The sequence below is a fragment of the Cydia splendana genome, chromosome 27 (genome assembly GCF_910591565.1).
Source record: "Cydia splendana chromosome 27, ilCydSple1.2, whole genome shotgun sequence".
Taxonomy (NCBI): domain Eukaryota; kingdom Metazoa; phylum Arthropoda; class Insecta; order Lepidoptera; family Tortricidae; genus Cydia; species Cydia splendana.
Genome location: NC_085986.1, coordinates 9534789 through 9548954, shown reverse-complemented (window position 1 = coordinate 9548954; position 14166 = coordinate 9534789). Strand labels below are relative to the sequence as shown.

Below are 14166 nucleotides of genomic sequence, written 5' to 3'. Positions count from 1 at the left end.
CCGACCTAAGGTGCCTTTCGGGTTGGACTGTAGCAAAGGGGGGGCTGGGACTTGGACAATTGCCACAAGAAATACGACAGTTGTCACGAAATTCCGACACAGAACTCATTTACTGTCATGAATTACTGAAAGTTCTTTGAAATCTTGTGTCAATTGTCATCATTATCATCATAAACAAGAAAGATACCTGTTTTTTGCCGATATAATAAAGTTTTTTTTTAATAATACAATGATAGTGACAAACAGGAATAAGGCCCGTCCGATGGTAAGCTATAACCGTAGCCTATGGATGCCTGTGACGTCAGCAACAATGTCACGTTGGTGAAATAGGGCCCTGGTGCTACATTACGACACCGGTGCTATAATAAGCACATTAAAACACTCCCTTTGGCCGTGTTTTAAAATTCGTCATTCGTTGCAAAATTTCAATTTTTCGCACTTCTATCGTAAATAACTACCTATGTATTAATAAAAAAAGTTACCTATATAAGTAAGTAGTTACTGCCTTTAAAAAGTATAAGTGTCTAAATGTTATTAGACTTTTTGATTCTTTAAAACGTCTTTACCAAGAAAAGTCTGCAGCGATTTGGACAGCCCACGCAGTGAAGGTGTTATTTATAAGTCATAATTTCATAGAAGTTTCTTCAAATCGGCCTTATTAATGAGAGATTAAAAATATTCAAAATGATCTAAAAATATTTTAATCTATTATTTCATCTCATACGTTCAATAAGCGGGACTGGACCTTTTTACCTGCACTGACAGTGGATCTTCTTAGCAACAAGTAAAAATTCAGAATAATAGGGAGCAACTGCTATTTTTGAATGCTGGGCCTTGTTACCCGCCGGGCCTCATATGCCTGCACCTCACCTACCTTATTTATTTGTTTTACAAGGGGAAAATTTGTTGATTAATCATGCTAATGTTGATACCCAAACAAGCGAAACATTCTAAAATTGAACCACAAGCGTAGCGAGTGGTTCGTAAAGTTGAACCTCGAGCGTAGTGAAGCTTTCAAGGGACGAGGGTTAAATAAAATTTTCACTACATCAGCTCGTAAAGGCCCTCTTGATTGTTCGAAACGGATAAGAAGAGTGGCATTTAATTTGATGCAAATTTTGAGTTGTTTCCGTAGGTATACTCGTAAAGCTCAGTTGGTTGGTAAAATTGACTTTAAAATGATAAATATTGAATAACGTTAGTTTGAAATTGATTTAAATGATAAAGTAAATATTATCGGAGATATATATATCGGATATCGCTCTTAAACAAAAAATATATGTCGCTAGTCATTTATAACCTAAAAGCGCCAAATTACGCAAAATTATATTGAAATGACACCTGTCTATTGAATTTGAAGAATACTTTAACAAGGGTGGTTATCTGTATGACAATGCACCTAAAATAATTTTCAAATGTATCTATTATTTCTATACCTAACACGATAACGAATTCTACGTAAACCAAACCGCGGGCAATCCCTAGTACATATAGAAATAAATAAGTGTAGGTAAGTTTCCATTAGTGTACCTACTATTAACAATATAACTATTTACCATTGATAATAATTTTATAAACGTTTTGCGTATTTTTTACGGGCACCGCGCTAATCGCTAGCCCGCCACCGTCGATCGCTGCCTCCTGCCGCACGGCGCACAGCGCGGCGCGCGAAAACGCCGCGCGTTTGAAATGTAACTCAATATAAGCGCGGAATGCATACTTACGTATCAGTATTTAGTGTCGCCGTGATTTTATATTTCTAATATTTTGTGTGGGAACTAAGATCTTTATTATGACCGTGTAATATTAACTCTACAAACTTTAATTCAATATTGGCTATACTGCTTAACCAGAAATCAATATCTAGACAAGCACATTGTCTACATTTCTAATTTTTTACAAGTATACTAAGTTGATAGATAATATCGTAATTTTACAATATCAGCTACTTTAATTCTTTATTGACAAAGTAATTCGTGTTTTTACGTTCACCAGAAAGCAGCTGTTCCAGATTTCTAAAAACCGAATATTGTGAATAAATTAAAGTGTTATTGAACATGTTACAGTTTTTTGTAACTTTAATTTTATATTTACATACTTATTTAGCAAAATTGAAATATTTAAATATGGCCGAACGCTCCACCTATAATTTTCTAATATTTTACATAAATGTTATTTAACATGCATGCAATAACATATCAAAAAAGAAAAAACTTTAATGTTATCAAAACCCATTTTTGTTCCACCGCTGGTCTACTATTCCGCGGATTGATGCCATATTTTCGTCACTCCGGCGGGAAATATTTCAGTAAAATTGATCTTAGTCAAGCGTATCTGCAAATCGAATTAGATGAAGATTCGAGAAAGTTATGTACTATAGTCACGTTACAAGGGATGTTTTGTTATAATAGATTACCGTTCGGTATTAAGTGTGCCCCAAACAAGTTTCAAAGAATAATGGATAAATTATTTAGAATGCGGTATGTTACCTGTTATTTAGATGATTTGAATGTGTCGGGTGTAGACTTCGAAGACCACTGGCAACGATTGTTAAAAGTTTTCAGTATTTTGTCAGATTGCGGTTTGCGTGTTGCTCCAAATAAGTGTAGTTTTTTCCAAACGTCTGTGTCGTATCTCGGGTACATTATTGACGCCGACGGGCTACATACAGAAGTAAATAAGGTAGAGGCAGTTAATAATACACCTTTGCCTACCAACGTAAAAGAGTTAAAAGCTTTTCTAGGCTTAGTAAATTATTATGGTAAATTTTTAAGAAACCTGGCCGCGTAGCCAAGATGCCAATCGCTTACGCTCCGTAGCGATCGAAACGCAACTGTCACTGTTACACTAATATGGAAGAGTGATAGAGAGACATAATGTTTTTCGTTGTCGAAGCGATAGCGATTGTAACCTTGGCTAGGCCGGCTGAGTGACATATTGAGTCCGCTATACGAACTCTTAAAAACTGAGAACGAGTTTGTGTGGAGCTCGGCGTGCGACGCGGCATTCAAAAAAGTGAAACGGTTACTGGCGAAGGCTCCCGTGCTCGCGCACTTTGATGACGCACGGCCGACGTCGGTGACATGTGACGCGGCGCCGGGCGGCGTCGCCGCTGTGCTAGCGCAGCGCGGCCTCGATGGCCGCGAGCACGCCGTGCTCCACGCATCGCGCACACTCAGCGCCGCCGAAACGAATTACGCGCAGATTTGTCGAGAGGGATTAGCGGTTATTTTTGGGGTAACCAAATTTCACGATTATATTTTTGGCAGGAAATTTACTCTTGTCACGGATTGTAAGCCGTTGGCATCAATATTTAGCGAAAAAAAAGGGATACCGCTCATGGCAGCGAGCCGACTTCAAAGATGGGCAGTAATATTAGGCGCATATAATTATGAAGTGAAATGCATTGGTACACAACATAACTGCTTGGCAGATAGCTTGTCCAGAATACCGGTACCAGAGAATCATGTTCGATCACGTGTCGACACGTACCTACATTTTGTAGAAGACTCGGCGCCGATAAACTACAAAAGCATCGCGAAGAGTACGACGTCGGATAAAATTTTACAACAACTTACTAACGCGATTAAAACAAATTGGTTGTACTGTAACAGCGAAGACCTTAAGCCATATTATAATATAAGGCAATATTTGAGCGTCGAACAAGGTTGTGTTTTATACGGACATCGTGTAATTATCCCGACTAGTTTACGTGACCAAATATTAAATCAGTTGCACGAAACTCACCAAGGTATAGTGAAATGTAAGAGTTTGGCGCGCAACTATGTCTACTGGCCTAGCATCGACGCCGACATCGAGCGCGTGTGTCGCGCGTGCGACACGTGCGCGCGGGAGCGCGCGGCGCCCCTGCATCCGTGGGTATGGCCGCAAGAAACGTGGTACCGTTTGCATTGCGATTTTTTTTCATTGACAAACAATACGTTACCTAACATCGTAATTTGGACAACAGCGTTTATATAAGTATACCTAGGTACTCAGCGCTTGTTTACATATTGGTTTGTAGACTTGGACTTGGACTTAGATCCAAATATACTTACTATTATACCTACCTACTCTTTGTTTAGATCGTTCTTAAATAAGCTGGCCTTAAAGAGTTTGCATTAAGTAGGTACCTAACCTAATATTAAATCACCACCGCTTCAGGAAAACAACAGGCTGATGTCATGCACAGAGCCGTATCTACGCAAATTGTTCGCTAGTTCACACTTAATTAAGTTGCATTTAATTTCAAGTCATTTACCTGTTTATCTATATAAAAGTTGTGTATATAAATGAGTGCGCTGCAGCACTGGCTCATTACAGTTGTGTCCTTCCACGATGTGTACTAACATTGGTGCTGTGAGCGTGCTGGCGCTGCTGGTGCTGAGCGCGGCGTGGGCCGGGGATAGTAAAGAAGACTACAATGACTATTACGAGGATGCACCCCGCCGGTGCGCGGGGGACCATCCACCTCCGAAGATGACTATCCTGGAAGTCATTAGAGGCCAGGGTTATTACGTGGCATCTTACGCAGAAAACATTGTAATACATTGTTCCAGTGAGGATACACGCAACATCCAAATGAAAGTAAACGGCCGACCAATACAAGCTGTTACTATTAATAAAACTACCATCCAACTGCAGGTGTACAAACCAGACCTCGGTTATTATACATACATCTGCACTGACCGAAGAACAGACTGCAAAGACTCCTTGACCGTTGAGGTAATTCCCGCAATGTCCGTCCATTCGGCGAGGGCTCTGTATAAACTACACGATTACTACTTCGTGCCTCTCGGCGAGGAATACAAGGTGCTCTGCAACGGGCACGTTGGTGCATCGCTCCAAATTAAAGATGCAGATGGTAACGAGCTACCAACAGACGTTATCAACGGTACGACGTTGATGTTCACGAAAAGAGCGGGCCGCGGTAAATATTGGTGTCGGGGTAACAGTACAACAGCTGACGGTGAAGAAGAATACGTGTATAATTGGATAAAGGTTACAGTGGACCACTATCCGCAGTGTGAACATTTCCGATGCGTTATACATGATTGGTACATTCTAGAGTGTACGTGGCGGTATCCGAGTGACAGGTTTACATTTAGCCTGTTTTATACAGATCACGACGATAAAAATAGACCGACATTGCTCTGTGACACTGTGCCAGGTGAGCTGAATATAACGTGCAAGAAAAATATCCAAGAAAAAACCCATGAAACGTTTACTTTGAACCAAAATATTTCATTATTACTTATGACTTGCTATGAAAGATTCTGTTATAATGAAACATTTAATGTAAATACTAACTCGCTTATAAAACTACGCACAGTTTCGTGGTTAGAAGTAAAACAAACAAGTTCACAGGAGGCTGTCCTGAGGTTGGGCAGGGCGTATGTATGGAAATGGAAGCCGTCCGCGTCGGGCTGGCCCTACAGGTTTTGCGTCACTTGTGTGTATAAAGTGGAGTTCCGGCTGCCGGCGTTCAGAGATGAATGGCGACAGGCGGACACGACATTTGTGCGCTGTGATGAGGGTTGGTGCGAGTTCGCGTTGCCCCTCCCGTACCCGGACAACGAGTACGAGGTGCGGGTTTATCAAAGACATAAGGATGCGACAGACGACAGGGTGTGGTCGGACCCTGCGTCTGTACTCTTGCGCACGGAGCCCCGAGCGGCGTGCGCGTGTGATGACGCGGCGCTCCACACACCAGCAGGGCCGACTGCCTCCACTGAACAGCGTCCGTGTGAAGCTTGTACATTTGCTGAACATGTTATAAATGAGAGCTTGAGGTTAAAAACTAAAATTAAATCCTTGAAGGAAAAACTTGCTAAAGCCAAAATATTATCGGAGACAATACAAATGACAGACAGACTGAAGACTTTTCGATGAAACATCAACTCTTGTGTAACTAAAAATTTTTGTGATGGGGAAAAAATGTTAAACTCGCGACAGCGTAAGACGCTGAGTGAGACGGACACGTGACCTGATAGAAAAACTGTTACAATGTCATTGAGTTTTCACTTCTGCCGGCACTCCCGGAGTGCAACCCGTTGTTTTTTTTATAAATGTAAATTACCTACTTAATTTATCCTTTTCGCACCTGTATCGTAATATACTATATAAAAAAAAAAAAAAAAAAGCGCTGGTGGCCTAGCGGTAAGAGCGTGCGACTTTCAATCCGGAGGTCGCGGGTTCGAACCCCGGCTCGTACCAATGAGTTTTTCGGAACTTATGTACGAAATGTCATTTGATATTTGCCAGTCGCTTTTCGGTGAAGGAAAACATCGTGAGGAAACCGGACTAATCCCAATAAGGCCTAGTTTCCCCTCTGGGTTGGAAGGTCAGATGGCAGTCGCTTTCGTAAAAACTAGTGCCTACGTCAAATCATGGGATTAGTTGTCAAGCGGACCCCAGGCTCCCATGAGCCGTGGCAAAATGCCGGGATAACGCGAGGAAGAAGAAGAAGAGATCGTAATATACTATATTATGTTAGGTTTAATCATTTACATGGGTATTATTAGGTACTGTAGGTATGTGTGTAGAATCTATTGTAACGAGTTTTAATTGTTTTATTTTATTATTGTTTTTAATTCGAAATGTTTGTAGTTTAGTTGTATAGGATTATTATTAATTGTTATTATTATTTTGTTATTATAGATGCTCATTCAAAATGGATCGAAGCGTTTCGCGTTCCGGGCACCTCCGCCAAATCCACGATCGCTAAATTGCGTCATGTTTTTAGTCAATTCGGGTTTCCTCTCGAACTCGTGTCTGATAACGGACCACCGTTCAATAGCAATGAATTTGTGTGTTATTTGAAAAACAAGGGTGTTCAACACATAACAGTAACTCCTTACAAACCTAGTAGCAATGGATGCGCCGAGAACTGCGTAAAAATGGTTAAAACGGCATTAAAAAAAGCAATGCGGGATAAGGTTGATCTGGATGCTGCTTTGGAATGCTTCTTATCTATTTACAGAGCGACGCCACACACGATAACGGGAAAAACACCGGCGAGTCTAATGTTAAAGAGGGAGGTGCGTACGACCTTTGACCTTCTGCGGCCAAGCGTCAACGAGACAGTGCGAAGTAAGCAAATTGCGCAAATGAATTATTAAAAAGGGTCTTTTAGAGAATTCAACGTAGGAGATCGGGTATATTTTAAATTATATAAAAATAATAACTTTGTGTGGGAAACCGGTACCGTAAGCGAACGTGTAGGCAGGCCTCCGTCACACGCTCAAGGCCACGCGCTATATGCCTACCGCTCGGCGTATCGTCGACGATACAACCGACAGAGGGCCGCCGAACGCCCGCCTCAGCGGCCGCACCGCATTACACCGCGCGTTTCCCGCGCTTATGTTTCGAAATGCCGAAACCACGTAATTATTGTGCAGTAGATGGGTGAAAAAGTCAAAAAAAAACAAAGGAAAAAGCCTATAATAAAAATTCATCTTTTTATGGCGGGCTAAAGGTCCCACCTGAAAGTTTAATAATTATATTGAAGGGTTAGAAAAAGTATTTTTAAATAATTTTGACGACGTAATAATTAATCGGCCTGGTAGCACCGTATTACAACTTTTAAAAACCGTTGATTGTCCGTTGCTTTGCTCCTGAATATTTATTAAAATTATTTACGCAATTTAGGATATTTTCAACTACTTATAAAATTTTAATAACAGAGAATTCCGAGAAGTGAAAAAATTATAAATCATTATATTAAAACTAAAACATATTTGATTCGCAACATTCGTTTTATTACAATAATCATCATAGGTAGGGTAGCTACAACCCTAGCGCATTCTTACGATGACGCGTTGGCACGTGACTCGGAACGGCGGGCAACACAGTCTCGACTCTTTGTGCGCGTAATTATGGTACATTTCTTCTTGTCCTGAGCAGCAGGTATTATTATTAAGGTTCTGTAGGCTATTATAGCGTAGGTATTTGTGCTTTTGTTTGGGAATGAGGTATCTGTTACGTAGTAACTATTTATTAATCTGTGGTGTAGGTCCATTAACTTATTACATTCGTAGCGGCGGTAAAGTATATAAAAAACATGTAGACCAGTTGCACCGCGATTACTCGATCGTGCCAGATGAAGCTAATGATGTCGTTATCGACAGTTATGCAACTGGATCGGCCCCTGCCTCTGAGTCAACTCCTGCGCCGGAGGAGCAAAGCAGGTCGCCCGCGCCCGCGTCCGCGAGCCCCGCGGCGGCCGGGACCTAAAAGGAATCGCGTTGCACCTAAAAGATTCGGTTTTGAAATAGACTAAACCATTCGGTTTCACTTTTAGACACAATAGGATACATATTTGTACTTGTTATAGTCTTAAGAATGTAATGCTCAATCAATACTTTCATATATCTGTTTGCTTAAATATGAAGTACCTACAGAGTTACACAGTTAATTAACATCCTTCCGTATAGGTATACCACTGAAGTGAACGACTAAGGATAATCATTTGGTTCATAACTCATTAAGGTTCAAAATTGTATACTTGTTGAAGTGTATGTACCTACCTAGGTTTAAACAATTGTTGTATAGTAGGTATATTATAGTTGTATATATAGTGGGGTGTGTACATAAATATTCCACCTTATGTCAGTAGGTACATTTAATGTATAAAATAATATGTTAAGTAAATATATAGGTATAGGTATCATTTTTATTGTGTTTTCTCACTTACAGCTGTTTGTAAAATTATAACAAATTGTGAGGGGAGAATGCTGTATATTGTATATACATGTAGGTACTTTGGTTTTCTGCCGCCTACCGGCAGATACAAATAAATGTCAGTCTCGAATTACGTGTGTTTCATTCGCCGTCCTTCTAAAGCATTTCCCAGTATATTATATACCAGGACCAACCCCGAAATCCCAACAAAATTTGGCCTTCCCATAGAAAACTTCGACATCCCTCTCGACTCGGCCAAAATGAATGATACGACGAAAAAAAATTTTGTGATTTCGGGGTTGGTCCCATATAAAAAGTTGTTCAGTATGACCTACCTAATCACCTCGCACAATATGGCTAACGGTCCAAAAATGACCTTGTATATATTAGATAATGAAAACAAGAAGACCGACGACATCTATACCAAAGAGAATTTGAAATATAGAGTTACTGTTATGGTAAATTATGTAGCTCTAGCTACAGTACATTTACTGCCATCTTTCGACATAAGATTAAAACTGTTAGAACGCCATTTGACTTTGATCCTTATTCTTTCACTGATATGTGTTAACTTGTTATATCTTGTGCAGTAAAACAAATGTAATTCACTGAACACGTATAATTTGATAACTTTTTATTTAAAAAAAACAATTTTCGGTAACACCCTGTATAAAAAATTATTATTCACAAATTTCACTAAAAACCACTGATTTGATCGTTTTAAACTAATTGTCTGCGTTCCGCATAGGTGCTAAACATGAAAGGTAAAAAAAGGAATACGGCTAAGAATTTAGCTGGAAAGGAAAAAAAATGTATTAATGTGGCGAATTTTATGGACGATGATGGTTGACAAGTTGGCGAATGATTCCTAAATTTTGAGCCGCTTGTTTATACCGCCTGTCAAACGAGGCTTTTTGAATTTTGAGGATTTGTAAGAAGAAGAAGAAGAGGTATGCGGATCACAGATATTATCAAATGGCGAAACAAAAATATGGCACAAAAATACAAAACAAATAATTAGGTGGTTATAAAAATCAGAATTGGAAAACTAACGCTAAAATTTTCAAATATTTCGGTCTTGAAGTGCAGGGGGAAAAAGGTAAATGGGACAAGTGTGGAGGCACACGCAAGGGTGCCGGCAGCCGGTAGGAAATTTACTTGTACAGCACAGATGGCGCACAATGTGGTGTCTTCAAGCAGGCCGACGAGGTAAGCCACTCGCTTCCTGGCGAGCGCGTATGGCGGCAGACCGGACGGTAACGATGAAGGTTCTTCACTCCACTAGTGCTCAGCGCCGACCTACGCACGGCTTTGGTGGCCAGCAGTTTACGAGGAGCCACTCCTCTCTGGACGCCGACTCACGCACGGCTTAGGTGGCCAGCTGTCTACGAGGAGCCTTTCCTGTCGTCGATTAACGCGCACTTTCGACACTTCGTATTAATTATCAAACTGGTTAAACGTTAAACGTAGCAAATCTAGTCTAAAAAACAGCCCGGATCACCAACGACTTATTGACACGAAATCCACAAACCATCTGCCAAAAAACAAATTCAATCGTTTCTTTCTCGAACATTCTGTCAAAATTTGAATTCAAAATAATCGCAAATATGCATTTTATTTTTTTACAAACGGCCAGTAGCGTTTCGCTACACTTGTTACATCATTGGAGAATCGAAAGCTGCTAGACTCCGATGGCCTGGGTACGTAGTCCGGATGGGGGAAGATCGCGCAGTCCGGAGGGCGTACTCTGGAGTACCAAGTGGCCGAAAGCCGTCTGGACGCCCTAGGTACCGCTGGAGAGACGAAGTGCAGAAAGACCTTAGCGAACTCGGCGTCGTCGACTGGACTGAAACGGCTTTGGACAGAGTAGCATGGCGGTCTTTGGTGTCGGAGGCCAAGATCCCCACTTCGGGTCGTTGCGCCACAGCAGTAAGTAAGTATATTAATATTAACGCCATCTACTCGAGCGCAGCCTAAAGGTTATGGCGCCATCGCTCGAAAACATTGCACCATACCTTCGGCCTAGTGTCGAGTAGATGGCGTCAATATTTAACAAATTAACACATATCAGTGAAATAATAAGGATCAAAGTCAAATGGCGTTCTAACAGTGTTAATCTTCTGTCAAAAATGGCAGGAAATTTACAATGGCTACATAATTTACTTTGACAATCCGCCTCTATACACTCTATTCTCTTTGTCTATAGTAAATAGCGTTACTCCGATATTCAGGTTATTGTAAGATGGCGCCACTAGCCCAGCAAGTCTCAATGCCCATCTTATCCTCGAGCTGTTTCGGTCCGAGCGTAAGCGAGGGCTGATAAATTCGCCTCTGATAAAGTGGGTTATCTTATGCCATTGCTGTATATCCTTCTATTTACTACTCTGTATGTTTTCATTTTCTTCGCTAATTCGCATATAGCCGATACGGCTCAGCCACGACATTGAGCGACTTGCGACGGCGGCAGCGATAACCATAGGCTGTCACGTAGTCGCCCAAATCCAATGTTTAACTTGTATTTTGTTCTCGTGTATTGTTTTAACTTGTATTTTGTTCTCATGTATTGTATTTTATTTTGTAGTTTCACAGTGCCTTGGTTTTACTGTATACAATGCTGTGTTACTTATTTGACAAATAAATAAATAGGCGTATCACGGCGATCGGACCTTTCGTTCCCACGTATGCTTGTCGCTTCCGCCGTCGCCAGTCCGGTAATGTGGCCGAGCCGATAGGAATGAATATTGTAATATACAGGATGGGGCGCGGCGGCGGCGTGCCGGCTCCCCGCGCTGGCGCGGCTCCCCGCCGTGTTCGCGGCGCCCGCGCAGGCGCTCCTGCTCGCCGCGCTACACACGCACGATGACAGCGACTGTGACGAACAAGACGAACTGCCGTTTTGATCACCCCAACTTTACAAGCCTCAATTAATTTATGTTTAACCCTTTCTTACAAATACAAAAGTCAAAATGAAGATTAACACGTTCGCTGTCCCCATACAAAATGATAGGACAAAGTCACACGTCCAAGTGTGCTTCCACTTTGAAGTTGGGAACCCATAGTGGGAACACGGACTCTTGAAATAAAATATGGTTTGCTGTAAAGTCGGTTTACGGACGATAATTTAGCGTGATAACGTCATAAGGAAACATTACCATTAGATTACGTAACGTTCCCATGGAGATCCGTCCACAACGTTACCATGGAGATCTGTCCACAACGTGACACTTTTTCGTGCATGCTACCGGTGTTCATCGATTTATAAGACATTAAGTATAACGTCAAATATGCTTCATGACCCCACATTGGGGGCGCCCGGACAGGGAACGTGTTAAACAACGGAAACCAGAGTCTAGTTAATGGAGAAGACTGACAACCCTCATACAACGTTGTTGATACATTATATACAGGCTGGGGCGAAAGTGACAGATGTATTCACAACGCGTTTTTAGCGTGACCAACTGTAGGTTGTGAAGTTATACTGTAAAGGTCTCTACCCACTACACCGTATCATACCATGACCGTGCTATGAACGTGTCAGGCAAAAAAAATATCTTTGTATTAAAATGTATGAGACTGTGCCCACTAGCCCGTTCCGTCACCGACCATACCCGTGGCGTGCCATGCACGGACCGTCAAAAATTGTCGGTGAGGATATTTTGCCGGTGCCCAAACGCCCCGTGCACGGCACGCAACGTTGCCAGAACGGTGAGTGCAGGCGGCGAAACGGTGGGCACACGGATTATAACCGCGTATGGTGACCGTTCTAAGCCCGTTATAAACGCGTTGCTATATTTCTTGCTCGCTCTTACCAGTCTGATAACTATTCGCTCGCTCTTTCTGACGAGTCCTGCTCTCGCGGATAAAACGCGGGTACTAAGGGTATGAAACGCGAATGCTACGGGGATTATAGGCGGATGCTATGGGGATGATACGTGGTTACTACGGGCACTAAACCCGTTATGTACGGATATGAAACAATGTGGACACGGTGTAGTGGGCATAGTAGTCCGTATCGCGTTACATTCCGTGCCCGATACGTTCATAGCACGGTCATGGTATGATACGGTGTAGTGGGCAGAGACCTTAAACCTTCAATTTTAATTACTTATTACTAAACTTGACTTGGCAAACGACAGAGTGTAACCGTGCAAACATAAAACCGTCAAATTTTTATAAAAATAAGACGCATTTAGTGCCACTTATAGACCGACATGAAATTGTAGAAATTTAAAAGTGGCAACATCGTAGTGTCGTCCTGTTTTCTTAGATGATTTGAACGGGACGACACTTTTTAATTTCTACAATTTCTTGTTGGTCTATAAGTGTCTTGTCGTCTTTCTAGCATATTAGGACCAAGTTATAGCAATTTTGGGGCCTTAGCCATAGCCTTTAGTAGATTAGAATTTTGAGCTCAGTACCTAGAACGATTTTAAAATTAAAATCATTCGTAATTATATGTAGTTTCAACAACTAAATTAATGCTCATTTACCTGAATTTTAATGTAGATAATGAATTATTAGTTAACGTAGGTACGAGTAGGTAGGGTCAAGGCGGGAACAGTGGCTTAACGCAAACAGTGGCTCAGTCGCCCAAATATCGCTATAGAATGTATTACCCTTACCCCTTACGTGTTAGAATGTTATAGTGGTTAGTTTGAATTGTTAGTTGTATTTTCTAAAATTTTATTTTTGCTTGTATGTAAATTCAATGTTGACGTGTAAAAGTGCCCTTGTGGCCTATTTGCTGAATAAATGTTGATGTTTGAATAACCATCGCTCGTCCAATTGAATTTGTTCGATTACTGAATGTTTCTGCTGTATTAGCAGCTAGCCAATAGAGGCTATGCTCATGCTCATGTTGGAACTAGGTTGAGTGAACCACTGTACCCCGGCAACTTTTTCCGAGCCACTGTTCCCTTGACCCTACTTCTGTTATTTCTGATCCCGTTTCGAAAGTCACCCTGTATTAAAAACAAATCTTGTTAGACTGGTCTTCCAGATAAATATCTTGGTTGTGTGTAATACGGGTATACTAGTTTCCGCCCGCGAATTCGTCCGCGTCATCGTTAAAAACTTTCAACTTCTTTTTCATCCCCGTGTGGGTGTGGGTTGAATTCCCAAGAAAAGATTCCTAGTAGAGTCGTTTTCATTTTTCAGAGATCGGTTCCCCACCGGTAGTGCAAATTTCATTCGATACTGTGACGTGACGTACGCGTTTGCGTTAAGTGTCATTTTTTATAGGATTATGAGTTGTAAAATGGTTCCAAAACGTCCCGCTTGGCGCGCTGTTAAAAATCCCATACAAAAATAGACATAACGCAAACGCGAACGCTCGCCACGCTATCTAATTAAATATAAACTGGGAGGGAGGGTTCTCAATGGTTTAGCAGGGCTCTCCCAATCCCGGCCCGCGGGCCAAATCCGCCCCGCGACGCGTTCCAATCCGGCCCGCCGACACCCAAAGCGTCCGGCCCGCGGGAGCCA

The 14166-nt window shown here is 41.6% G+C and overlaps 1 protein-coding gene and 1 long non-coding RNA gene across 2 annotated transcripts in view; both read left to right on the top strand.

The window, feature by feature from the left end:
* Positions 1-13136, top strand: part of LOC134803782 (uncharacterized) — a 63094-nt gene extending 49958 nt beyond the window's left edge. Inside the window, exon 6 of the mRNA XM_063776617.1 lies at positions 11437-13136. Coding sequence (XP_063632687.1) covers positions 11437-11582 — 146 coding nt within the window. The 3' untranslated portion in view covers positions 11583-13136. The remainder of the gene's footprint in view (positions 1-11436) is intronic.
* LOC134803834 (uncharacterized) overlaps positions 1-14166 on the top strand; it is a 103878-nt gene that overhangs the window by 87886 nt on the left and 1826 nt on the right. The window lies entirely within an intron of this gene.